The sequence below is a fragment of the Calidris pugnax genome, unplaced genomic scaffold, assembly GCF_001431845.1.
Source record: "Calidris pugnax isolate Ruff unplaced genomic scaffold, ASM143184v1 scaffold220, whole genome shotgun sequence".
In the NCBI taxonomy this organism is placed as follows: Eukaryota; Metazoa; Chordata; class Aves; order Charadriiformes; family Scolopacidae; genus Calidris; species Calidris pugnax.
In genome coordinates, this window is record NW_015090963.1 from 289,258 (window position 1) to 315,550 (window position 26,293).

A 26,293-nucleotide genomic window follows, 5' to 3' on the forward strand; every position below is an offset into this window, starting at 1 on the left:
AGAACTGGAAATCACAGCACACCCTCAGATCCTTTATTTGTGTCCTTGGCAAGCATGTGGTTGCTGAGCTGGGGAGACAGAGGAGTTGATGCTTTTGCACCGCATGGGCCCAACACTGCAGGACTGGGCAGAACTGGGAAAAGCCTGAGGGAAGCCAAAGGCAGCTGTGAAAACAGCCGACGGGCAGATCTGTGTCTGTGCCACGGCAGTGTGGGGACTGAGCCAACTGGATCACCAGGGAAGAAAGGAACATGACACAGTTTCTGCCATGGCCCCTTCCAGACTCAGAGAGTCTACAGCAATGGTGAATTCCTTGTGCGGCCGTTTTTGGCAGCACAAGGCCACTCTAAGCCTTTTCTGGCTGCTCGACTATTAGCATTCGTGGCAAGGATGGCAGGAAAGAGTATAACTCACCTCAGCTGATGAGTATCCCGAGGAGGAGTATCTGGACATATCAAAGTCATCATCACTGCAGGGAAGGATATAACAAAGAAGGAAACAGTTAGAGACCTGTATTCCCTGGTTAGCCCTATCCTTCTCATGCCATGAAGCTGTCCTTGAGGCACACAGAAGTCACATCAAGGGAGTCTGGAGGGTAACCTTCCTCTGTGACCCCCAGACCTTTTCATCAAAGTGCTCTTTACTCTTCCTACTTGTTTACAGACACAGGGCAGTTATGGCATATGCCAAAGGACACAGCGAGGAAGAGTGTGAGTGGCCTGCAAGAGCAGTGGCTTCAGCAGGAGTTAGCTTCAGCGCTGCACCCTGGCACGAAAGCTCGCTTTCACTGTAACATATATCTTATTAACATTTTGCCTACCTGTCCGTATCCAGGGCTACCAGTGGCTTTTCATCTGGACTCTGGTCTAACGACGAATAGCCCTTATTGGGAACGACGAGCCTGAAATAGTTAAATATTGTCCGTTAGCCACACGGTAAAGCTCAGCACCACACGTGGTCTAGGGAAAGGCTGTACGATAGTCAGGCTCTCCCAAATTCACTCCCTTGCCAGCCCTCCCTTATCAGTGAAGATGTTTGAAATGGTGCAATTTGGAGGAAGGGAGCTTTGCCTTTAGGTAGCCTATGGCTGTTTCACAGGGATGAACGCTGGACATGCCTTGGGAACATGCTCCTCCCGGGAGGAAAAAACCAGTTGGGACACTCCACGCTTCATTCTGGTGAACCTCCTTGTCATATCACACTGCTCATTTTTGTCTTGCTTTTTTTCTCTAACAAGGAGTACACGAACAATAAGTAAACAAGAGAAGGTGGTTAGGGATAGCAGAGGCTCAGTGTTCCTGTTCTTCTACTATTAAAAATCAGGGATGTGGTCCTTCTGCCAGAATCCCCACCCAGCCCCACCAGCACAACGCATCTGAGTTCTCAGTCCTAAATTTAGTCATATGAGAAATATGAGCTGGTGGGTGCAGCATATGAGCCCAGTCAGACTAGCACTTTTTAAATCACATTATTTTATAATGACTTTCACTTCATCAGAAGTGTTACAAAGGCTGACGATGACTTTGCACCTTTAATTGTCTGAGAGAGTTTGTGAAATGGAATAGAGGCTTCAGAGCTTCTAGGATAAGTAAAATGCATTAATATGATGGTATCTAGCTCATAACAGAGTTATTTCATCCACAAAACTGCACAAAGGCTTTGGTTCATATTTAAAGATCAACCAAACCAAGAAAATGGAATCGGATTCTATGTTCAGCAGGTGGGAACCATAAAAGTGATGAAAAACTCCTTGTTAAGTGTGTTAACTCAGGCTTCCTTCCAAATGAAGAACTTGTCTTTAACAACATAAAATGATGCACAATGCTGCTTCACTAAGATTTTGGGAAATCTAAGTCTAAAGATGATAATCCATCTCATCCATGCTCCAACTGCACTCTGACCACCTGAAATGTTTTTCTGCTTCTCCTCGAAAATTTCAGGAAGCTGTTACAATTTTAAAAATACAAAGGCCTGGCAGGCACTGAAGAAGGGCAGGCTCAGGGAGACTAAAATATATCAAATGACATCCCAAAGAAGACATATGGGTTCATGACTAGCTGTATTTTCTTACGGTGTTCGTCGAAACACAAGATTACAGAAATGGTTACCAACTTTTCAGAAGGGACAGGCAAGGCAAGAGAGGAGGTGGGGTGGCCCTTTATGTTAAGAACAGTATTATATGCCTAGAACTTAGCAATATGCATGATGACAGTGTCGAGTGCCTGTGGATAAGGATCAAGGGGAAGACCAGTAAAGCAGACATTGTGGTGGGAGTTTGTTATAGACCCCCAAACCAGGATATAAAGACTGATGAAGTATTCTATAGGCAGCTGACAGAAGCCTCACGATCACTCTCCCTTGTACTCAGGGGGACTTCAATTTCCCTGATATCTGCTGGCAATATAACACAGCAGAGAGGCAACAGTCCTGGAGATTCTTGGAATGCATGGAAGACAACTTCCTAACGCAGCTGGTGAGGGAACCGACCAGGGAAAATGCCCTACTGGACCTGCTGATAGTTAACTCAGAAGGTCTTGTGGGGGATGTAAATGTTGGAGGCCGTCTTGGACAAAGTGATCATGAAATGATAAAATTTTCGATTCTCACTGAAGCAAGGAGGGGGGCCAGCAGGACTGCCACCCTGGACTTCCGAAGGGCAGACTTTGGCCTCTTCAGGAGCATGATTGGGGGTGTCCCTTGGGAGATGGTCCTCGAGGGCAAGGGTGCCCAGGAAAGCTGGTCATTCTTCAAGGAGGCACTCTTAAAGGCGCAAGATAAAGCTATTCCCAAGTCCCTAAAATCAAGCAGGAAGGGAAGAAGACCAGCCTGGCTAAATAGAGAGCTTCGGCTGGAACTCAGGAACAAAAAGAAGGCTTATAATCTTTGGAAAAAGGGCCTGGCAGATAAGGAGAAATACCATGAAGCGGTGAGGATATGCAGGGGGAAAATTAGAAGGGCCAAGGCTCAAGTGGAGCTCAGCTTGGCCACCAATATTAACAATAACAAAAAGGGGTTTTTTCAGTATGTTAACAGCAAGAGAAAGGTGAGGGATAATGTGGGCCCACTGATGGATGAGGTGGGCACCCTAGTAGTGGAAGACACGGAGAAAGCAGAGTTGCTGAATGCCTTCTTTTCTTCAGTCTTCACTGTTAGGACTGCCCCTCATGAATCTGTGGCCTTAGAGGCAAGGGGGATGGTATGGAGAGAGGAAATTTTTCCTCTAGTAGAGGAGGACCAGGTTCGGGACCACTTGGCCAAACTGGACATTCATAAGTCCATGGGCCCTGATGGGTTGCACCCACGAGTGCTGAGGGAGCTGGCAGACGTTATCGCTGGACCACTCTCGATCATCTTTGAGAAGTCGTGGAGAACAGGAGAGGTGCCTGAGGACTGGAGGAAGGCCAACATCACTCCAGTCTTCAAAAAGGGCAAGAAGGAGGACCCTGGGAACTACAGACCAGTTAGTCTCACCTCTGTCCCTGGGAAGGTGATGGAGAGACTCATACTAGATGTCATCTCCAAACAAGTTGAAGAGTGGGGGGTTATTGGAAGTGGGCAACACGGGTTTACCAAGGGTAAATCATGTATGACCAATCTGATAGCCTTCTATGATGCCATAACCGGTTGGTTGGATGAGGGGAGGGCAGCAGATGTCATCTACCTTGACTTCAGCAAGGCTTTTGACACTGTCTCCCATAACATCCTCATTGGGAAACTGAGGCAGTATGGGCTGGATGAGGGGACAGTGAGGTGGATTGAGAACTGGCTGTGCGACAGGACCCAAAGGGTAATGATTAATGGAGCAGGTTCAAGTTGGAAGCCTGTAACCAGTGGAGTCCCCCAGGGGTCAATACTTGGACCCGTGCTGTTTAATATATTCATCAGTGACCTGGACGAGGGGACAGAGTGTATCCTCAGCAAGTTTGCTGATGATACCAAACTGGGAGGAGTGGCTGACACCCCGGAGGGCTGTGCTGCCATCCAGCGAGACTTGGACAGGCTGGAGGGCTGGGCAAAGAAGAACCTCATGAGGTTCAACAGGGAAAAGTGTAGGGTCCTGCACCTGGGGAAGAAAAATGTCAGGTACCAGTATAGGTTAGGGGTGGACCCGCTAGAGGCAACTACTGAAGAGAAAGATCTAGGGGTCCTGGTGGACAGTAAAATGGCAATGAGTAAACAGTGTGCTCTTGCGGCCAGGAAGGCCAATGGTATCTTGGGTTGTATAGGGAAGAGTGTAGCCAGCAGGTCAAGGGAAGTCATTCTCCCCCTCTACTCTGCACTGGTGAGGCCACAACTGGAGTACTGTGTCCAGTTCTGGGCTCCCCAGTTCAAGAGGGACAGGGAACTACTAGAAAGAGTCCAGCGAAGGGCAACAAAGATGATTCAAGGATTGGAGCATCTCCCTTATGAGGAGAGACTGAGAGAGCTGGGACTCTTTAGTCTGGAGAAGAGAAGGCTGAGGGGAGACCTTATCAACGCCTACAAGTATCTCAAGGGAGGGTTGAAGGAGGAGGGAGCCAGACTCTTTTCAGTGGTTCCCACTGAGAGGACGAGGGGCAACGGGCATAAGTTGGAACATAAGAGGTTCCACTCAAATATGAGGAGAAACTTCTTCACGGTGAGGGTGACGGAACCCTGGAACAGGCTGCCCAGGGAGGGTGTGGAGTCCCCTTCTTTGGAGATTTTCAAGACCCGCCTGGATGCAGTCCTGAGTAACATGCTCTAGCTCTAGGCAATCCTGCTTCAGCAGGGGAGTTGGACTAGATGATCTCTATGGTCCCTTCCCTTCAGTGAAAGGGAATTCAGTGAAATTCAGTGAAAACTGATGCAGAATTTCCAACCTGCTGCACCAGGGGACTGGAGAAAATGGGATCCACTTGCAAAATTCAGTTCCCCTTCTCATAGCACTGGGACTGTCCTTCCGCTCCTGAAGTGTGTAGGAGGCAAGTCAAGACACAAAGTCTGGAATGGAAGCTGTGATCTGCCAGCAGCAGCTTCCCATACAGATGACAAAAGTACTGACTTCCATTCTCACTCTCCAGTTTTCAATTCTCTGCTCCATATGTTACTCACGGTTGTTACTATATAATGAGTGAACAAAGCACTATCAGGGGACCAAGGAGAAGAACCCTTTGTGGTGCAATTTACTTGATTGAAAAAAACCCAACCCACTACTTGTTTTTCTCGAGAAATGTCTTTTTTCTTCATAACACAGAACTTCATTTCTACAGAAGACAGAAACCGTGATAATGTCTCTGCCCCTGATCTAAGTCTTTCTCTCACATCCTGATTGTCCTTATTTTCGCTTCCCACTGTCCTTGGAACAAAGCCGGGGAGCAGCCGTAGCTGCTTTCATCCACACCTGTCCCAGTATGAGCTTCTTGTTGTGGTGTTTTTGCTCATTTAACATGAAATATGTTATGACATAAATCCCAGCTCAGGTTATTCTCAGAGTGGACTGCAACATCTGGCTCTGCCCAAGTGGTGTGGCTGCTGTTGGGGGCTCCGCCAGTGCTCATAGCAAGTGTGCCAGCATCACCCCAACATCGCTCACATTTTATTTACTCTTAGGGAGTCAAAGCATGTTACGGATCCAGATCCTGGCTGTTCCCCTGCCCTGAAGGGCGAAGGCAATCTGGTACTAGAGGCTGGATGTCAAAAATTCATACAGAAGAACAGAAGCCTTGAGGAAGGAGGAGGCGCTGAGATTGTAAGAGGCAACATGGTTTGCCTGATTGAAGCAAAACGTACCTGATGAGAACAGCAGAACTGTTAGAAAGGGGGAAATGGCTTTAGTTTGTTCTCCTCCTGCAGAAGCCAACAGCTCAGACTTAAAGAGCAACCACAACCTGGGTGTTTTGCAGAGTATCCCACTGGAGTATCTCCCATGATCCTGCAACTGTCATACCAGGAAAAGAAGCTGCTTGAACAAGCTTGTGGCCTTTCTGCCTTCCTGGGGTTGCCCTGTCTGTGGCAAGACAGACTGAAGCATTCTGAGGTATTAGCAAGGCTGTGCTCGTGGCACAGCTTGGTTCCTGCAAAGCCAAGGGAGACGGGGGGATGCAGAGACCCTGTGGCAGATGCCTCCCAGCCATATGGGAACAACACAGCTTGGCTACATCTGCTACTAAAGGAATGGCTGTGAACCTCTGTTTTGCAGATCCCATGGGGTGTTTCTACAATTTGTATGAAAAGTAACTAAGAAAAGCAAGTCTACTGCCAGCAGGCTGTGTGTGTGGGTCCACATGTCCTCTGAGCAGTGCTCAGATGTGCACAATAAAACTGAGCTGCCTGTTGGAAAGCTTTTGTCAATAGATGTCACTGCTCTGCTCTTCCCTACTCCAATCACTCTTCTTTCCATTGGCAGCTCGGAAGCAACAACCTCACCAAGCAGAAGTCACTAATTTTACAGGTGGGCACCTGTACTCACCCCATCTACTCTCCCTTACCACCTTCCTCTACTAATTTTGGTGTTTCTGCGTCTCTCAAGCAGCAAATGTGCTACTGCTCCTCTCAGGAAGCTATCCTGCAGCCTATTGATAAAAGAAACCCAGTCTTTCCAGCTTGTATTTGGAAGACAAGGAGGAACAGCGGGCACGGAAAACCCAGCTGAGAGCATTTGCTGAAATTCTTCCTGCCACGCAGGGCCTGGTCTCAACAACCAAACACAGAGCAGGGAGCAACGCAGTGTCTCCCACCAACATTGCAGAGGCTTACAAATGAAACTCGACAAAGTCCTGGCATGATTTAATGACTCCTATTTTGGGTTTGGGGAATTAATGTCAACAAGGACGGTCATCTATCGGACGCGTTGCATACAGAGAGGCTCCGAACTACCACTCCTGTTCTACTTAATATATGGTAATCCATGCAACTTTCCCATTCATCAGTAAACACACAGCATTTACGCAGATTCTTCTGTCGTTTTAAGTGGGGTCCTCCACCAAAAACTGCCACTTTTCCAACAGCAGGCAAAGCATACAATTCCATGGGCTCGGCAAGGGGTGTGTGTGTGGGGGGGTGGGTTTCCTGCCTCCTGAATGCAGGTAAGTAATACACAGGTGTAACGAAGCTTGCATGGAAAAAGGAGAAACACTCCAAAGGGAAGTATTCAGCCAGGAATGTCTTTGTTTACAGCGGTTTGTAGCACTGTCTGACACTGTCACACCGAGATGCTCCAAGCAGCTCCAGCAGAGCACTGCCATGCTGCTCAAAGTGAGGAGGAGGTGTAGGAGAGAAGGATTGTTTACGAGCCTTCATTAAGTCAATCAGGATGGGGAAGGGGCAATCACTGAAAAAGAGCACAGGAACTATTGTGATGAAAGCAGCCAAGGCAGAACTAAGCTCTAAACCAGTCTGTGTTAACAGCATCGTGCCTCTCCCACTGGCAGGATTACGTGCTACAGAGGATACCCAGAACAGGCAAGAGAGATGTATCAAACCCCTGATTTCGACCAGGCTGGGCTGCCTCTGCATCCTACAGGCATGTAGGATGATCCCGGGCTCAGCTGTCCCTGCATCTCCCCAGGGGAGGGGATGAAGACAGCACAGGGTGCTTGGGTCTGCCAGCTCTGGGAAGGGCCATCACCGTTCTTGCAGCGTGTTTGGCCGTAGGCGAATGGCAAGGAACATGGTCCTGGCCCATCCTAAGGCCATTAGGTATTGAAGTGTAGAGCACAGCTGAGTGCTCTTCCAGTCCTTTACCTTGTTCGTGCCATCACGTTGTTCTTCTTGGGCTGCTGATTAACTGGGCTTCCCATGTTGCCGTTCTTCAGGGAGCCCTTCCGAGCCAGCTCCCTCTGCTTCTCTGCATATGGGATACAAAGGGGAAAAGAAAAATTAGGGCAACAGCCTCCTTGGCCACCATAAAGCTGCAGAAACCCAGATTTCATAGCATGAAAAGGCAGAGCAGAACTAATAGAAAAAGACATGAGCTTTCCATCTCCCAAGGTGGGACACTGCAGAGGTGGGATGAGCTGGGTCCCATTGCCCCCACGGTCACCAGGGGCCAAAACTGATGTACCTTGACTCACAGCAGCTTGTTGACAACACCACACTAAGATGGTCACGGAGCTTCTGGATGAGACCCAGCTGAGAAAGGGCATTTATGCTTCTACCTTTTCTCCTCCTACTGAGGCTGCCGCTGAGGGCCCCGGTGGGGCTAGAAAAGTGTCTCCATCAAAGCAGCACCATCATTTAGTGTTAGTCCAACTCAGCTTGACACCCGGCCTGAGTTATTACTGTTTCCCTAGACGGTGCCTGACCAGACTAACACGCCCTGCAGCAGAAAAGTGTTGCTGCCTTCCCTGCTTCACCTCCTGGCAACCTGTGATGTCCCCCGTGTGTCTTTCTCTTTTATCTCACATTGATTCTTGGGAGCTCATTTGCTTCATTTAAAAACAAAACAAAGCATACACACATCACACAAAAAAAAAGAAAAAAAAGAAGTGAAACATTTTGCAGCTGTATTTTTAACCAGCATATTGTTTGCCTGAATTTTCAGAGCATGTTCTTCTCGCTGCTGAAAGGTAATGCTTGCACAGACAGTAAGTCAAGCTTTCTTCACTTACTCAGTGCAAGAGGGGATTTAAATTAGCTTCTGCTCTAGGAGAGATTATTCCTCTTAATAACTTCTCACCACAGGATCACAACTGGAATTCAGGTCCAAAAGCTAAGCCTTCTGCAGGTACCCAATGTCCGTGATGAAATAACACAGCCCTGCCTCCAGCAGGGAGAGGAGTCCACGGATGATGGGTTTTTATATGAACTGATATTCAGTTTTCTGATTCAAAGTCCTTCCTTCTTCCTTGTTGAAAAACGGGTGGGCTGAGTTAGCAGCTAGCCACACAAGTTGAGCTAACTGCACCAATCTCATCCTGCTACACCGGGCAAGGCTTGCAGGGAAATGCTGAGCGTGGGGCCAGTAAGGCAGGAAAGGGCCCAGTTAAAAACGTTCTCCAGAGTGTAAGAAAATGTTGGGAACTATTTCTGTGGTATGCCTGAATAACAGGGGTTTACCAGACTGCTGGCTGGGGAACCTGAATAGTGAATTTGTTTTGCTTCTGCTTCCCCTGCAGTGTGTGAAATGCGCTGGTAGATTATTTTTTTTTTACCCTTTCAGATTTTATTCCCCTTAGAGAGAAAAGCACCTTTCCCTACTTGCCATGGAAAAGTGATGTGCCCACCAAGGTCTACCATTGCAAGGTGGGCCAACCCTGTCCCTTCCACGCAGGTAAGAGCAGGGGGACGCATGGCCAAGGCTGCCTTTTTTGAGGGACAAAAAACTAGCAGAGATGCCTAGAGATCATGATGACAAGAATGGCTGAGGAACCTGCAGAGAGGAGTACAGAGCCCTGTACAGCCCTGTTTCTGCTGACAGCAGAGGTGAATAAATGCTCATTGAACTTGGCAGGGAAAAGGATCGGACTAATAACTCTGTCTGGCATGAGCAACAACGAGACTGATACAGGATCGAAGTCAAAACCTTAAATCAGAGTAATTTCTCAGGACTGGAACTTGCAAATGCCTTGGTTATCTCTGTCTCCAGAATAAAAGCCGGGTAATTCTGCAGGCCACGTGAGTTCTGCTATTCAGACACAGAGAGATAAAGCGGGGTTTTATGGAGGCAAGTGTTTACAACCCTAAATACAAACCAAATTCCACCCACCTACACCAGAATCTCCAGCGCTGACCAAAAATGACGGCGCTGAGACAAGCTGCCCCTGCTTCAAGAGGCTGTGTAATTCATAAAGGGGCATCTGACTCAGAAACAAGGCTACTAGTTACATTTTCTGTCAAGGCCTACCCAAGCCTTCTAGAAGGTCTGATGCTCTCTACCTCCTATTGATTGCTTGGGACAAGCACTAATGCTCTTCTCCAACTCAGATTACTCATACGGCTGAAGAATCTGGACTTTCACTACGTGTCTTTTTCCTCCAGTAGGTCTCTCTATGACTATTTCTATGCTATTACTGAATGCGACTGCAACATAGTGTGGGTCTGAATGACAGGAACTTTCCTATTTAACCCTTTTTTTCACTTACTTAGTGGCTTGGGGCAAACTTTTCCAAAGCAACGTAAGCTTAGTGGGAACATCCGGGTCCCCAGCCAAATTTTTTAAGCATCAGTCAAATGTTCATCTCCCTCTTAGATGCTATGAATCTGAAGTCCCTGATGGCCAACAAGCGATGGGTAACAGCAGGAATGGGAAGTCAACCCAGTCCCAGTGTGTTAGGACAAGCTCCTCAAAGGTGGTGGAGATGTGTATGAGGCAAGGAAACCCGCTATGTTTCACACAAGTATGAATTAACTGCTACCACCACCATCACCCAAAGCAGCTGTTTGGGTGCTAATCTCCTGAAATAATTCTGGGCTATAAATTCCAGCCTCCCACATCCACCATCAGGTCCATCAGAATGGGGGAAGGAGGTTTCCACTGTCCGTTTTCTGCTTAGTGCTTTCTCCTAGCATAGTAGGTGCAGCTTATGAACCCCATTTTTAGGTAGTGGCTTCTTTCCCAGGCTGTATGTTCTTTTGTTTTTGATCCCCAGATGTTTCTTTGAAGGCCAAGACCCCACACTCTAAGTACCTAAGCTCCTTCTACAAATATGACTGATTCAGGCAATTCTGAAGTTGTTACTTTCAGGGTCCAATATTTAAAAAAAAAAATATGCAATTTTGAGTTGTTCTCACAGCATTTGCAATCAAACACATAAGCCAGCACTGTAAAGAGAAAGTGAGAAGAAACCACAATCTAGTCTTGCTAAGTAAATGGCATTTTTCTTTAAAGTCTGCCCCATATTGGCTGATGCTACACCCACACGAGCATGAATCCTAAGATCACAACCCTCCACTGACCCAACTGTGTTAAACTTCATGTGAAACTGGGAACTATGCACCTGGACAATTCTCAGGGAATGAAAAACTAATGTGCTCCCTCCTTCTGAGTCATCCCAGGCCCTCAGATATGATAGTGAAGGATTCTCCCTTGGACTTACACAAGACCTGTCTTCCTGTATGTCTCTCCCTGCCTCAAGGCCACTGTTCAGCTTGAGATACTGGGGGCAAGGTCCCACTAGAGAAGACAGGCAAAGCTTGTCCTCAGCACCTGGTAGCTTCTGGCTATGGAAAGGCTCTCCATGTCCAGGACTCCCTGTGCTGCCTTCAGCATTCCAGTACGTGCAGTGAACTTCCAGGAAGGCAATGCATCTTGATGGAAAATCGATGCTGACCCTACAAAACCGCCTACTTCTGGTCACCAGAAGAATGAGGAAAGGTTAACAGGCCTGCCAAATACAGATATAAGGGGACATACACAAACAAATGACAAAAAGAAAGACTGTGATTTCCAGCCATTTGTTATTTTGTGTCTGGTGAGTTTGCTGTTGGGTGATCAATAAGAAGCTAATACAGCAGAGATACAAAGCGAAGGACAGAGACTTGGAGATGGGGAAGCCAGAATGAAACAAGGCTGCTCTCCAGCTACTTCAGAGAAATCGCTAACTGCTGGCTGTAAAAGAGCAGTATAATAGCAGAGCTCCAACAACGCTCTTTACATGGCATTTGCAAGTATTTGAAATAAATTGTTTACCTTTCATTTCACGTGGTTGTGCTATTTTTTTACCATTTTACCATTGGGCTTTTTAGTGAAATACTCACACTTGGGGTTTGTGAAAATACTTGGGGTTTTGTGAAATACTCACACTTGGGGTTTGTCACTCCCCTTCCCATGAAGTGGTTACGGGTGACTGAGCACACTGTGAGTAGGGGTGTAGTGGGTTGCAGAGCCAACAGGAAATCATTAGCAATACCAGCAGGGCTGGTACAGCTGGGGGAGAGACAACTTTACCCAAATCCAGGTTCCTGCTGGCTTTTCACTAATTTTCCAGACAGGCACTTCCTTGAAGAAGCAGGATAGATACAGAGGAGGTTGGGAGGGCATGAAGGAGCCTGCACATGCTTTGACATGAAGAAGTATGCTCAATTAGGAGTCTGAAGGTCCTGCCTGATCATTAGCAGGGTTGCCATGTTGGGTAACCTACCTGGCTCCATGCTTGAGTAGAACCAAGCAGCATTACCTTCTGTTTCAGTGGAGAGCTGGGAGAACAGAGACAGCTGTGCTGTCAGCCCCACGCACTGGGGAATTTGCCTCCACCAGTTCCACTCCAGCTAATCCTGGACGTTGTGTCAGAAGAGGAACACATGGAGCCGCACGTGTGTTCGTTCGTGTCTGTGTGTGTATGTGAGGGGGTTGTCCAGCATCCTTTTGACACCACTCTGCTGCTCTGAAACAGCACGCGGGACAGCCTTTCAACTGCCAACCATCACATCACACCTCGCTCCTCCTTCCTTGTCCACCTTGTCACTTCATCTTTGAGATGCTCTGTCCCCTTACGACGTTAAAATCACTTAAAGAAAGAAATCTGTTCAACGAGCGAGCTGCTGTGTTTGTGCTAGCCTCGCACTAGCCCGTTCTGCTCGCTGACCCCATCTGAGCCATTCAGCATCTGCTCCGAGTGCTGCTTCATGGTGACAGCAGCCAAAGACACCCACAAAGCTTTCAGTAAGGCAGGAATAACACCTAAGTATAAAGGAGCAGAGGAAATGCACGCTGCAGACGCAATCAGGACCATAATTGGACCAACCTTGCGTCCTGTCTGGTGATGGTCTTGCATTATAGCTGCACGCAAAGGTCCTCAGTAAGATGGTGCCTCAGCACACGAAGCACTCAGCAAAGCATCCCTGCCCCGGTGTGCTTTCACCCGCCTGATTTAGGATGTGTCAGAGGACGGGCAAATAACTGCAAGCTGACAAATGAAGCACACTCCCACAGGGAGCCTCCCTTAGAGAAAGTCGTGTCTAGGTTGGCAGGGGCTGAATTTTCCCCGTACCGCTGGGAACAGCTACAGCCCTAACAAATGATTTCAAGCACTGCTGTACTACTTAGTGCAATTTAAAATGGTTACCTGTTCAGCTGGATGGAGGTGTCTAGCTGCTTTATGATGAGAGAAAATAGTAATGGAGCATGTGAAGCAGAATGGACTTAAATTGAATGTGTTTATGTTAAAAATCAGACCTGAATAAATCCTTACAATTACTCCTCTGGTTTCAGTGTTTAAATGGTATCATAACCAGTTTTAATGATGTTTTTCTACTTCTAAAAAATGAAATGCTGAACGGCTTCTTTGGTACATGCTGCTATGTAGGGGGGCAATGGTTTTGCCTACATTCTGCCCCAAAGCAGAAATGGCAAGAGCAGCCACATGCTTCAGTCTCGGGCAGAACTGCTCCTTTTGTAGGATCAGGCAGAGCAGCCAACCCCAGGGTTTGGTGAACATCACCCTGTGCTATGCTGAAGAGCTATTTGGAGGGTCAGACCTCCCCAGACCCGTGGTTCTCCAGCGGTCCGACAGCGGCGGGTGGAAAGCAGTGTTCAGGATGCCATCTCCTCCCATTGCCACGGGCTTGACGGCGTGCATCCCCCTCAACTGAAGCAGCCTGATCAACGCCATTCGGTGGCAGACGAGGCTGATTTGCTTCCTTGGCCACGCAGATGCTGGCTGCTCCTGTCTCTTTGCTGAGAGCCGCTGGCTGAGCCTCACTAACTCAATTCCTTGTCAACCCCCCTGAGCAGGGGGAGAGGGAGCTTCCTGCCATGGGGACACTGCAGCGTGGGTCCGTTTGCCGCAGTAGGAAGACAAAGAGAAATTAATCCGGTGTGACAGAGTCGTATTTTTTCATCTTCAAGGTCTACGAGATGAGATTTTGGGAGGTACCTGCCTCTCTGTCCCCCCCAGTCAGCCGAGCTGTTTCAGAGGCTGAGGACTGCAGCGATTCCCTGATGAATCCCACCTCCACAGGCTGAGAATTTAAATTGCACAGTAAATAAAATTAATCTGTCTATTCAGATCCCACTGAATGATGAACAGAGTCGTGAGCAAAGGGAGGGAGAAAGAACGAAGTGCTGACTGCAACTTCCCCTTCAAGCCCCAAGCCCTGATTTCAGCTCACTTGCCTCATTTTAGCTGGGGGACATTAGCATGCATCTAGTTAACACTGAAACCTTCACCACCTTCCACCTCTGACAGAGAGCATTTGTCAGCGAGGACTGTGTAACTTCTTGGAGAGATTTCAGGGCACGAACATCAATGGGGGCTTTGCCTGTGTAGAACAGGAGGTGTAAGAAAGCTGTGTGCCGGGGCCACGCTGACCCCGGTGAGGGCTGTGCTCCCTGGGGAGATGTGGAGAGTGTGAGTGTGGCCTTAGTGCAGCTAATGGTTGTGTCTCCCTGCATTGCTAAGGCAAAAGAAAAGCCGTTTTGACTAAAGAGGGGTAGCAGAAACAAAAAGGATCTGTCTGCTGCCAGCCCCCTGCTCTGAATGCAGGCAATACGGTTTCCAGCTGATAGGTGCTGGGCGTCAGCGTTGATTATTCAGGACAGGCCAACTGGATCTGGACTGTTTCATCCAGCTTCAGGAAAGGCTGTTCAGATAAGCAAGCATCAGATAACTAAGCCATCCAACTACTAACTTGGGCAGGACAGTGAACTACATTTAACTGAACTGGCGAGCAAGAGCAGGTGTATAAATCCGTCTCCCGAGGTCCCTCCTGGACCAGGTTTTAAACATCCAAGTAGCTGCATCTCCTTATGTTTTATTGATCTGGCTGCTGCTCCCTCCCTTTGGCACAGCTGAGAGCTGGCACAAACACCCATGGGCTTTGAGTGGTTTTAAGCTCCCTTTAGCTCCCTGTAAGGCCTGAGAAGACAAAGAACTCGTAAATGACCCAGGGAGCACAAAGATGATTTTTGCATCTCATATTCAAGGGTGCAGCTCTTCACTTCTCATGTAGGAGCTACTACAACAAGCAGACAGTACATCATTCTGGGGTGATGCCCACCTAAAGTGCTGCCTGCATGAGTTTCAGAGGTTCCTGATGGTCTGGCTGATGCTACTTGTTGCATTTCGCTTCAGAAAACACACACCAAACCGAAGCGCCACGCTGTTCCTTAGCACAGAGGAGGACAGGTAAATGATCGCCCCCAGTCCAGACCAAAGCTATCATCTACTTACACCACAGGCACCTGGAAAAGTGGCTTTATGTTCCAGCAGCATGTCCCCGTCCCCTAGCCACACTATTCCAGCCCCAAAGCTCATTTGTCTGACCCTCACATGATTATAGGAAGGAAGGACTTCTCTGCTTACATCACTACTGGATGTAAGAAGCAAAGAAAACCTTACTGCTGCACACTTTAGGGAAAAAATTAATATTTTGAACACGGAGCATTTTATCTCTTCATGGCATCACATAATACATCTTTGTAAAACAATAAGTTGTATTTTACTGCCTTGAGGAACTATTTAACTGGTTTACCTTAAAGCCATGTAAAGCATCTGTGGCATCAGGGGAGCAGAGAATGGGGATTCCTGGTTCCCAGTCCTCTGCTAGAGCAGCCTCCGCAGCCATTTTATTTAGACAAGTTGTGACTACGTAGCAGCAGGCAGCAACTCATCCCTCTTCATCTCTGAACATCCTTCTATACTCATTTCAAAGGCATCTATTGTCGCAGCTCCCAGCTCACAAGGGCACTTTGTGATTCAGCCTGTGCTTTTTCACTTAATTTTTAAGGATTGAGACTTTTATTCCTAATGGCTGCAAAATACTGCACACAAAGATTTAATTTATCACTGTCAAAACTGGAATATATGAACAGCATTCAGTCTTATTTGAATTTTTTTTCCTATTTACCTTCATTTATTTGGTATTTTGATGTACTTTTCAAAGAATATTTTTCCTACCAGCCAGGAGAACAAAGTTAGATATCTGGGGAGAGTTTGCATCCTGACAAGCCTAGCTAAAAAGTTTCCGTTTATAAACTGAACTCTACGAAACACTATCCATAAACCTGAGCTACTCCCTCCCTTAACATATTTTAAATGGACAGAGAGAATTAAGTTATTTCACCTGGAAAGAATTTCTGCAAATGCCTCCGCATCATTTCTACTCAACTGGACACAAATTTAAGTCAAAGCAATTTGCTTGACCCTGCTGTATGGTGTAGCAAAAAAACCCAAAGAACAAACAAAAAAGAAGTCTATGAAGTACAATTTAACTCTTAATTTAAATAGCTCTCTGCATTTAAAGCATCACTTATGCCAAAGGCATAGTCTACCAGATAAAGAGAGTTGATATTTGTGTCCACATCACATTTGTTATAGGTCCTGATGTTCTGAGAAGCTTTTAAGGTCACTGAAGCATGTAGTAAGTGTGATGTGTATTTAGGAGAGTAACAGTGAAAACTTTCTTAGCTGAATATTTGCAGCTTTTGGTTACACAGGATGTCACCTCTGTATATTTGTATATATAATGCAGTGCATATTTGTGTAAAACCCACGCTGCAGTAGAGTCTGACATAAGTAGGCCTGAACTGCATGCACATTTAAGCCAAATGTCCATGCTTGCATGAGTCAAAAACACACACTAAATGATTGGTCTATGGCAGACAGGACGTGTTTTATAGCCTATATAAACCACAGATTTAATTTATTTTTAATATGTTGTCATTGGGAAAGCTTTCACTGGCTGCCAGATACCACTACTTGGAATGACTTGTTGAGTTCCCATCTAGTAGCCAAAACAAATAGGGACAGAAGTGCTGATGCCACAGGCAGCACATGAGCTTGGACGGGACTCGCAGCTTGCTGACTCCAGTATCCTCCTTGGAAAGGATCCTTGGACTTTCCTTGTTCCCAGGACTGGACTGCAGTTGGCAGTCCCAGCCACGTTTCCGGCTGTGATTTATCAGCAAAATGTCATATATTTGATCCGTTCTGTTTTGTCCTCTGCTGCATTGGGTTTCTACAACCCCATGCATTTCAAACAAAATTCTGTATTTTAAACCCAACAAAAAGAAAGCAGACGGAGAAAGCCAAACAGGCTGGATATTCCTCACCCTACCATGCTCTGAGAAATCCCTGCTCTGCAGTGTGATGCCTACTGCTGTTCAGAGCAGCAGAGTGGTGTCAAAAGGATGCTGGACAACCCCCTCACATACACACACAGACACGAACGAACACACGTGCGGCTCCATGTGTTCCTCTTCTGACACAACGTCCAGGATTAGCTGGAGTGGAACTGGTGGAGGCAAATTCCCCAGTGCGTGGGGCTGACAGCACAGCTGTCTCTGTTCTCCCAGCTCTCCACTGAAACAGAAGGTAATGCTGCTTGGTTCTACTCAAGCATGGAGACAGGTAGGTTACCCAACATGGTAACCCTGCCTACTGCTTTCTTCCCTGGAAAAGGGACTTAGCATGTTGCCCTCCAAATACTCCGCTCCTCAGAAGAGGACGTTCAAGCATTGTTCCACCAGACGAGTTGCCTGTTTACTACGAACCTCTCTGGGAGAACAGGATGTGTACAGCCCAGGGTGCCTCTTCCTGCTATTCAATTTATCAGCCCTGGCCCCGGGTGCTCAGATCCACAGCAGCTCAGCCAGAGAGCCACAAACCCACTCCCTTAACAGGATTACTGACCTGATCTCTCCCCGAGCGAGACTGCCATTGTCTGGGAACCTGACAAACAGCCTCAGAGCTCAATTAGTTATTTAATAACTTTATGATTAACCAATCTGCTGATTAAGCTTTCATTAATTAGGCTGGCATGAATTCTATTTCAGAGGGGTAGTGGCCCCTAATTTAATGCAATTCCTCCCGGAGCAGGGTGGTGGATCTCTGTGTGAGCCCTTGTGTGCGGCATGCCCCGACACAGAATTACATGGGATCGGAAGGGACCTCTGGAGATCATCTCCAACCCCCTGCCAAAGCAGGTCCACCCAGAGCAGGTTGCACAGGAATGTGTCCAGGCGGGTTTTGAATGTCTCCAGAGATGGAGACTCCACCACCTCCCTGGGCAGCCTGTTCCGGGGCTCAAAGTTCCTCCTCATGTTTAGGTGGAACTTCTTATACTCAAGTTTGTGCCCATTTCCTCTTGTCCTATCCCTGGGCACCACTGAAAAAAGACCAGCCCCGTCCTCTTGACACCCACCCTTTAAGTATTTGTAAGCATTGATCACGTTCCCCCTCAGCCTTCTCTTCTCCAGACTAAAAGACCACCTAGACTCTAGACACTCTAGACACTTCTCTCTCCTTCTACACAAGTACCTGCAAAAGCCGTTTGGGTGGCACCTGGGGCTGCTGCCAGACCACCAGAGGCACAGTGACCCTCGGGGAGGGACAGCTTGGTGTTGCAGCCTGGTGGTGGTTATACCTGGTGCGGCTCAAAGACTCCCACCTCGCCAGGCAGTGTGGAGAGAGGCAGGCAGGGCTTACCTGGGGCAGCCACAGACACCACAAGCCCCATTTCAAAGAGCCTTGTCTGTCACTGTGACACCATGACACTGCTCTCATCCGGATTTGGGTGGGTGGCTCATCCCAGGGAGGAGCAGGAACTCCTTTCCTCTTTCCCGTTGTCAGTAGGGAGATGCTGGCTGGGTATCACACATCTGCTGATGGAGCAGGCAGCAGGATGAGCAAAGGAACAAACCCCTACAGACTCCAATTTAGAGCAAAGAGTTTAGAGAAACCAAAGAGTTTAGAGAAAGTTCATGGCATCATCTCCAGCTTTGTGCTTAGACACATCCTCTGAAGGATGGGGCTCACCGGCTGCTGTGACCTCTTATTGTGGGGTGCCTCAGCAGAGGGGGCAGGATCCCAGAATCATAGAATTGTAGGGGATGGAGGGCACCTGTACAGATCATCTGGTCCCAACCCTCTGTCAAAGCAGGGTCATGCAGAGCAGGTTAGACAGGAACCCATCCAGGAGGGTTGTGAACATCTCCAGAGGAGGAGACTCTACAACCTCTCTGGGCAGTCTGTTCCAGTGCTCTGGCACCCTCACTGTAAAGAAGGATGCTGCCACCTTCCTCCCCCAGCTCAGACCCGGCTTTGGTAGAGAAATCAGAACTGGGCTCAGAGATTAGTCCCAAACTATCACAAATGACTAAACCTTTTTCTGTCCTCACGGGATCCCCTGTCTCCTTTATCACGCAGGGCTGCTATCTGTCAGTGTTAGCCAGTAGGGGATGGCAGGACGCCTTTGCCAGCTATTTTATGTTCCTTCACGTCCTCCTCCTTCCAGATGCTGGGCTGAGGGTTTGGCAGCTGCCTTCTCCTTCCACCTCTCAAAAGGCCTGTTGGCAAAACACAGCCATGCCTTGGTTTGAATGGCAGAGGGAAAAGAGGGCTGGCCAGAGAAAACTTAGGTCCCTGCTGAAACCCCTGGGAAAGGGGCTTGAAAGACAAGATGAAAGGTTGCTGGCTGCACGCTGCTTTGAGTGCTGCAGGAGGGGAAGCAGGGCCGGGGGATGAGAGATGCCACCCCAAACTGCAAAGCCCCAGGCAGCCCCGAAGGAGAGAGAATGGCTGCTAAAGCACTGCTGGCCTGAGTGAGGTTAATGCTGCTTTTGGTGGGACTGTAAAAGGGTCTCTAGGCCAAGGGGAGGCAGGTACAACCTAGACTCTGAATGCCAGACCCCATGTCTCCCTCCACACATGACTAATTTTGCAAGGACTCAGGCTGTTCTGCCTTGCTGCAAGCTGAAGGCCTGACGAGATCCCACCCATGGGCAAATAAGCCTACCTCCCCCAAACAGCAGGCAGGGGAGGTTCCCCGCTGCCTCCCAGCTGCCTGCTCTCAGCACTGTAACACAAAATGAGATTGCTGGCAACGCTGCCGAGCCCCCCGCTATCTGACCCCCTCTCCTGAATGGCCCAGTGAGGCAGAAATTCTGGCAGATCCAACATCTTCACCTCCCTCCTCGATGGCCAGCTGTATGCACTGAAGGGAGGAAAAATCCCAGCTTGGATTTGCTGATCGAAAGACCATTAGCCAAGGATTTTCTACAGCATTTCTAAGAGAAAAGGGCAGGGGGAGGTGAAAGCAATACAAGAATTACTGTAATTTCTGAGCCCCTTGCGTGCTTGGGTCAGGTTTGTGTTGGGCACGTATGTTCAGCTTCATTTGGCACATACATATTTGTGAGCTAAAACCACCACTTGCATATAAACATAAGGCTTATTGTTGTATAGTTACCTGTTTGGCTGCCACACTGAAGCTGGAGGTGAGATGAGAGGAACAGAAGAGTTGTTAAGAGTAGAAGAAAAGTGGAGAGAAACCGCTTGAGGGTCTCAGCAAGCAAGGCTTTATTGCAGTAGCACTAAGGGACTACTCAGCGTGTATAGAAAACATGTAGTTCCTTGCCTGAGGAAATTAAGACAGAAAACAGACTGTGCATAAGGAGTACAGGCAGCCAGAATGGTAGGTGTTTCAGTGATGTACAGCTCCTCTTGGTTCCAACTTCAGTTTGAATTATCTCTCAATAAATAAGATTTACAACAGGCTTTAACTTGTATGCACGGATACATAAACACAGAGAAAAGTGTGTGAAAATTTAATGATGGAAAAAGCAGAGTGAGGAGGGTCAGCTTTTTTTTTTTTCCCTGATAAAAACTTGGCCAGAGTCTGCGCTAATTCCAATCCCTTTTAAAGGACTTTATAAGAAATGACCTGCCTGCCCTTCAGCCAGGTGGACCGGCAGAGGTGAGGGGAAGAGGAGATGTCAGCAGGGAGATGCTGGCTGGGTACCACACATCTGCTGATGGAGCAGGCAGCGGGATGAGCCAACGAACAAACCCCTGCAGACTCCAATTTAGAGCAAAAGACAGGGAGAGCTGGGGGTTGTTATCTTAAGGCATGGTGGGATTTCAGACAGCCTTTGCAGAGAGACAAGCTTGCTTCGTTTTTCTTTATGCTATGCATTTTGGTAAAGAAACTATTTCCTGTTCATAATCTGTTTTGAATCAAGAACACGGATTTTCTTTGCCAACCAACTGCATGCAGGGCCACAAGCATCAACTGCCATATTTTTTGCCTCGTTATTTCTCTCCATAGAAGCCTCGGCAACTTCAAGTCATGCTGCATCTCAAATTACCCCGGGGACAGAAAATAAGGGTGACAGGATTATCTGTCCTGGAGACAACTTCAGTGAGAAGCAACACCAGAAACTCTCTTTGAACACGTGGACTGGGGCGTCTGTGGGAGACGGGGAGCAGGAATGAGGTACCGGCTCCCCTGAGGCAAGAAGTTCAAGCAAGTGCAGGGAGGATGAAGCAGATGGTGGTGTGTTTGTACACACACACACACGTTCAATAACACTCTCCAACCTGGAATCTCTTTCTCAGGCACAACATGCTGGAAAGAGCCTGACTTTTGCCAAGACACCCCCCAAAAAATAGCTTTAACACTCAGATTTCCTGACAAGTCTCTCCACCTCACCTCTGCTGGCACACTTAGCACTTGAGAAGGATGGAGAGAAGCTGAGAACAGAGAGAAAGAGTGGTAGAAAATACCCTCTGCTTTCAACAGGCCTCTGCGGCCGCTTACAGCCGCCCTTGTGAGGTGAACGGAAGGGTAACACTAAGCTTCAGGGAATACAAAACCTTTAACTTCTCTCCAGGTCAGCACTAGTAGAGACGTAGAGGAAGCCCAGGGTCTGACAGCCTTGTCCTTTCCAGGGACGGCACTTAAGCCAAAATCTGGGGGCACTGGGATCTGCTGAGCTGCTTTCAACAGAGTCTCTCCTTGGGCAGCACGTGCACTGGGGAAACGAGAGGAAGAATCATCACTCCCTGATCTGAAGCAAAGTCATCTGATGGAGGGGACTCTCTGACTTGGAGCTCATGGGGATAAAAAATGAGGAGAGACAGAAAAACAGCTCAAGCTGGCATTTTTCTATCCCCTGCATCTGTTCGCCGGGCACCTTAAGTCACATTGGCTCAGCCCAATGACAGAAACAAGGTTTCTTCACACAAGGTCTCCGGGGACCAGTAAAATATAAGGGAAAGCAAGCTCCGTCTCCTCTCCTGACCACGCTGTGACAAAGCTGTCAGAGCAGCTCTGACAGCATCGCCTCTGCAGCAGTGTCTGGTGGGAAAGGCACAGAGAGCCATCCCTCTTCCACATCCCTCTGGAGAGGATGGTGTTGGAAACCAGAGGCAGAAAGCCTTTTCTTCTGTAAATTGCATCAATTTGATGCTTAAAAGCAGTGAATTGGAATAAACAGGAACCCTAACAAAGTGCCTCTGCTGCTTCTCTGCTGTTAAGGGAGCTTTGCAACAGCAAATCCCAGTAACACGGAGGTAAATTTGGGTGTTAAACCTCCCAGACTTTGCTCACCGGAAAGGCCTTGGCAGCTGGGACAGTGACTGTACAGTTTTCTTACTTTACTTGCAGTGTTAAATGCACCCTGCTTACTTTGGTTGACCTTATGAAAAATCATACGTAGGACTCACTGCTGGCTCCATAATCTGAACATCTGCAACTGACCTCACGAAGGTCAATCAACACCTACCAATGACACTGCAAGGTGCTGGGAACCTGGCAAGGCATCAGTCTGAGAGAGTTTGTGTTTACCAGGTACATCTGACAGTCTCCAAGTGAAGCCAAAAGCCTCCAAGTGAAGGAACAAAGCAAAAGCCATTGCCTGGACAGATGGTACCCTTGGGGCACTCTCCCTCTGGAAATCTCTGAGGACCAAAGCCACCACTTGAAGTCACTTGGGCGACCTCCACACTGCTGGGCTGCCACAGGCATCCATAGGTAGCAAATTCCAGATGCTTTGAAGGGCTGCCCCAAAGAACAGGTTTCACAGCTGTGTCTGTTTACAAGTCACGGCGTGCCAGTACTTACCCTGTCCTTCCACCTGACACAATCCCGTTTCTCCACAGAGCACTCAGCTCTCAGAGTACTCAGCCCTTCAAAAGCCCTGTTTGTCAACCACTGCTAAGGGCCCTCTTGAGCACTAACTACACGAGTACTCAGGAAGCCAGAGTAAATAATTCATTCTGGTGAAGGGCAGGAAGAAATGTTCTCATGAGTCTTCATTTTTAGAACCGCAGATATTCTCTGCTTAATTTTCCACAATTGTGTGTTTCTGCCCCTGGATTACAGAGCTGGCCTATGAGGTCTGACAAGTTGCTTTTTGGTTGTACCCCGCCTTTGAAAAATTTTAGTATTGTTCTGTAGCCTTTTTATATGTAACAATCAGCCTTTCCTAAACATCCCTTCATTCCAAACTCCAAGACCATGAAAGAGAATTTATTTCTTCTGGGCTACAGGCAACACATCAGTTTGCTCCAGACTAATATTAATTTTTTCCCAAGGCAACCCCCACACCTGTAACAGTCTTGAACATCTGCCCTCCATTCCTGCCCTAAAATCCTCATAAGAAGATCAAAACAGAGTTTTTCAAGCTATCAACATAGTAAACCTCATTCTCCAGGATGGATTTTAACTTTCTCTGCTTAAAATCCATTCCCCTGTCCTACAGAAAAAATGCCTGGGATGGAAACGGAAAAAAAACATGGGATGAGAGGATTTATTAACTTGCTTTTCTTTTGTTCTTTCTTATAATTATTGGTGGCATGCAGCAGGTAGGGATCTGTGTGTGACGGTCAGCCTTTGGGTCATGATCTTTCCCTGCCAAGTCCCCATAAAAATCCAAATTACAGCAGAAAAAATCCACCTGCCAATCTAAGATTTAAGTGCCTTTTCCAGTGGCTGGCTGAGACGCCACCAATGCCAAGAAAAGCTCAAACTGGTCGATGAAATGGAGGTGGTGTACAGCTGCTTCAGCAGCTGCTTGATGTCACCTGTGCTGCCCTTCACATGAACATGTGCACAACCACCTTGAATTTGGTTCTGCTTTGTGATATTCCACCTCGTTGGGTACGAGAAATTAGCTGCTTGATGGTATTAAAAGATCACTCAGCATTAGAGAACCATGGATAAAATGCAAGTCAGGAAACACATCTGTAAAAGAACAAATTTCTCTGTCTGTGCACTGGAGTCACTGAGAGATACAAGCAAAGGAGAAAATTAGTTTTAATATGTTCTTATATTCAATCACTTTACAATCAATGAGGTTTGGTGAATTAAAGAGAAAGAACAGAGAGCAATAATTAAAATTTAAAAAGAAGAACATTTGTAATGGAGTGAAAATCAATCAGCAATTGGGTTTCTCTTGTTTACCAGTGGACATACCAGTGCTTATGGAAGAGGACTGCCGTGTGCCAGTGTAAGCACGTTACCTAGGTCTACCCCTGCAAATCCTGCTGTGTTTGTCTTGGGAACCCAAGAGAATAACTAGCTGGGACTCAGACAGACCTTTTCAGAAGTGAGTAGAAAGTATATGACATTTAAAAAAACAACTGGAGTCCCAACTAGGAATAGGATCACAGGGTACTTCAAGCTGGAAGGGACCTCAGGAGATTTCTAGCCCAATGTCCCGCTCAAAGCAGGATCAGCTATGGGATCAGTCTGGGCTGCTCAGAGCTTTATTCAGCCAGGCCTTCAAAACCTTCAAGGATGGAGATCACGCAACCTCCCTGGGAAAAGTCTTCTAGTGCTTGACTGTCCTTATGGTGAAAAAGGATTTTCTTAATGTGATTAAGATGAGAAAAGAAACAGGTTGGGAATGAAGTACCCACTCATTTTTGCTACTCATAAATTGCTAGAGGCAATTTACTGCCAACTCAGGCATGTTGATATCATTCCTCACTAGCACAGGGGAAGTTTCCCATGAAGCTTTTCCACTCTTCTTACAACTCTCCACATTTTCCTGGTCATCTCCCATCTGATGGTAAATTACCAGGTAAATGCAGAGAGCTGGCACTGTTTTTTCCCCTTTTAGTCCTGCCATTTTCCCTTTCTCTCTGTGCCCTTCCATGAAGCAGAGGAGTTATAGGCTGGTTCCAGGTCAGATGAATGTCCTGCAGGCCCCCTGGAGATGCTTCAGTTCACCTAGCCAATGAGACCCAAAGCAGCCATTCCCTTTTCTAATGTGCTCAAGACACTACTTTCTAGAGAGCTGGAAACTCCTGGGTACCCATGAATGTTTAATTGCACATAGAAAGAACAACATCAGCAACAAAGGAGCTAAGATCACCTCCTTGTGTTACTGATCATCCCCTTCCAGTGAAGGACAGCAAAACCCAAGTTTTTTGGTTCTGTCGTATTGTAGCTCTTTTGCACACAGACTATGTGAGCAGGGAGGAACTAAAAACATAACATCTGCCTGCACAGAAATAACTATGTCAAAGCTTTGCTTTCACATTTTGCTTCACCCTCAGCCCCACAGATCAGAGGCTGTGTAAAGCCACATTTCAGCCCGGTCGTTAAAGGATTCAGGCAGAAAAAGGAATTGAACTTGAGTCCTCCGTGTCCTGGCTTGAAGTCTGTAGCTAAAAAAGGCACAGCTCTTTTGTGACTTGACCCTCCCAAACTTTATAGCCAAAACCCCCTTGTAAACTAGATATGATTTTGTGAACAGTTTTGGAACAAACAACTACATAGTCTTTTAGTGAATGTACCAAAAAAAAAAGCTAGGTTTTATGAGGGAGTTTAAGCCCAAGATACTTGGGTTTGGGAGTTGTTTTTTTTTTTTTTTTAATTGTAAGCAAAACCTGAGAGTCTTAATTTTAAAAGCAGCCTCCATTCTGGATTCAAACTAGCCAGGCCTGACAACATCACTTTAAATTTTAAATATGCTAGCCTTGTTCAAGACATATTTTTAGCACAGTGTCATTCAATATGTCACACACGGTTTCCCAGATGAACTTATACAAAGTACAATTGCCTCACTTGTACTACTCTTCTCTTCTCTCAAGTTCCTAGTCTTACAACCAGTATTTAAAATAAATCAGAGCAAACACTTCTTGTTTGAAAATCTGCTCTTACTCTTGGGCCAGGCAGTGACGGGGACAGAGAGGGGCTGTTTTCTGGCACGGTGTGGCTGGTGTACTTGGGAGCTCTGTTGCAGCAAAGGGGCTGCCAGCGATTCTATGATTAAACCTTCTTCTCATAGCCAGCTCACCGTTTGCTCATGGCAGAAAGCACTTTTAAGCCCATGAGGTTCAGACTGGTGAGCTAGACAGAAGCACATCATTCCTCCAAAAGGCATCAACACCCGCTGACTTGATTGTACCAATTTTATAGCAGTGAACAAAAAAAAAAAAAAAAAAAGAGTATGGGGGGTTGTTGGAAATAACACAAATGAAAAATTAAAGAGACACATTTGGGATGGAAAGAGGAATGCAAGCTAATTTTAGTTTCACTGATCTTGACAGCGTCCCTTTAAGACAAAGCTAAAAATGCTTCAAACCCAGCAATACCATAAATGTCCTGCTGCTTTTGCTTCTTATTCCTCCCCACACTTTCCAGGGGAATTCCAAAAGGGATC

General features: G+C 47.2%; 1 protein-coding gene across 2 annotated transcripts in view; it reads right to left on the bottom strand.

Annotated features, from left to right (window-relative positions):
- The window catches only part of FAM219A (family with sequence similarity 219 member A), a 47,528-nt gene that overhangs the window by 9,791 nt on the left and 11,444 nt on the right, over positions 1 to 26,293 (bottom strand). For both annotated transcript variants that reach the window (XM_014952501.1, XM_014952500.1), the window contains exons 2-4: positions 7,705 to 7,807; positions 821 to 901; positions 415 to 469 (exon numbers count right to left, since the gene is read on the bottom strand). In XM_014952501.1, the coding sequence (XP_014807987.1) occupies positions 415 to 469; positions 821 to 901; positions 7,705 to 7,807 (239 nt within the window). The remainder of the gene's footprint in view (positions 1 to 414; positions 470 to 820; positions 902 to 7,704; positions 7,808 to 26,293) is intronic.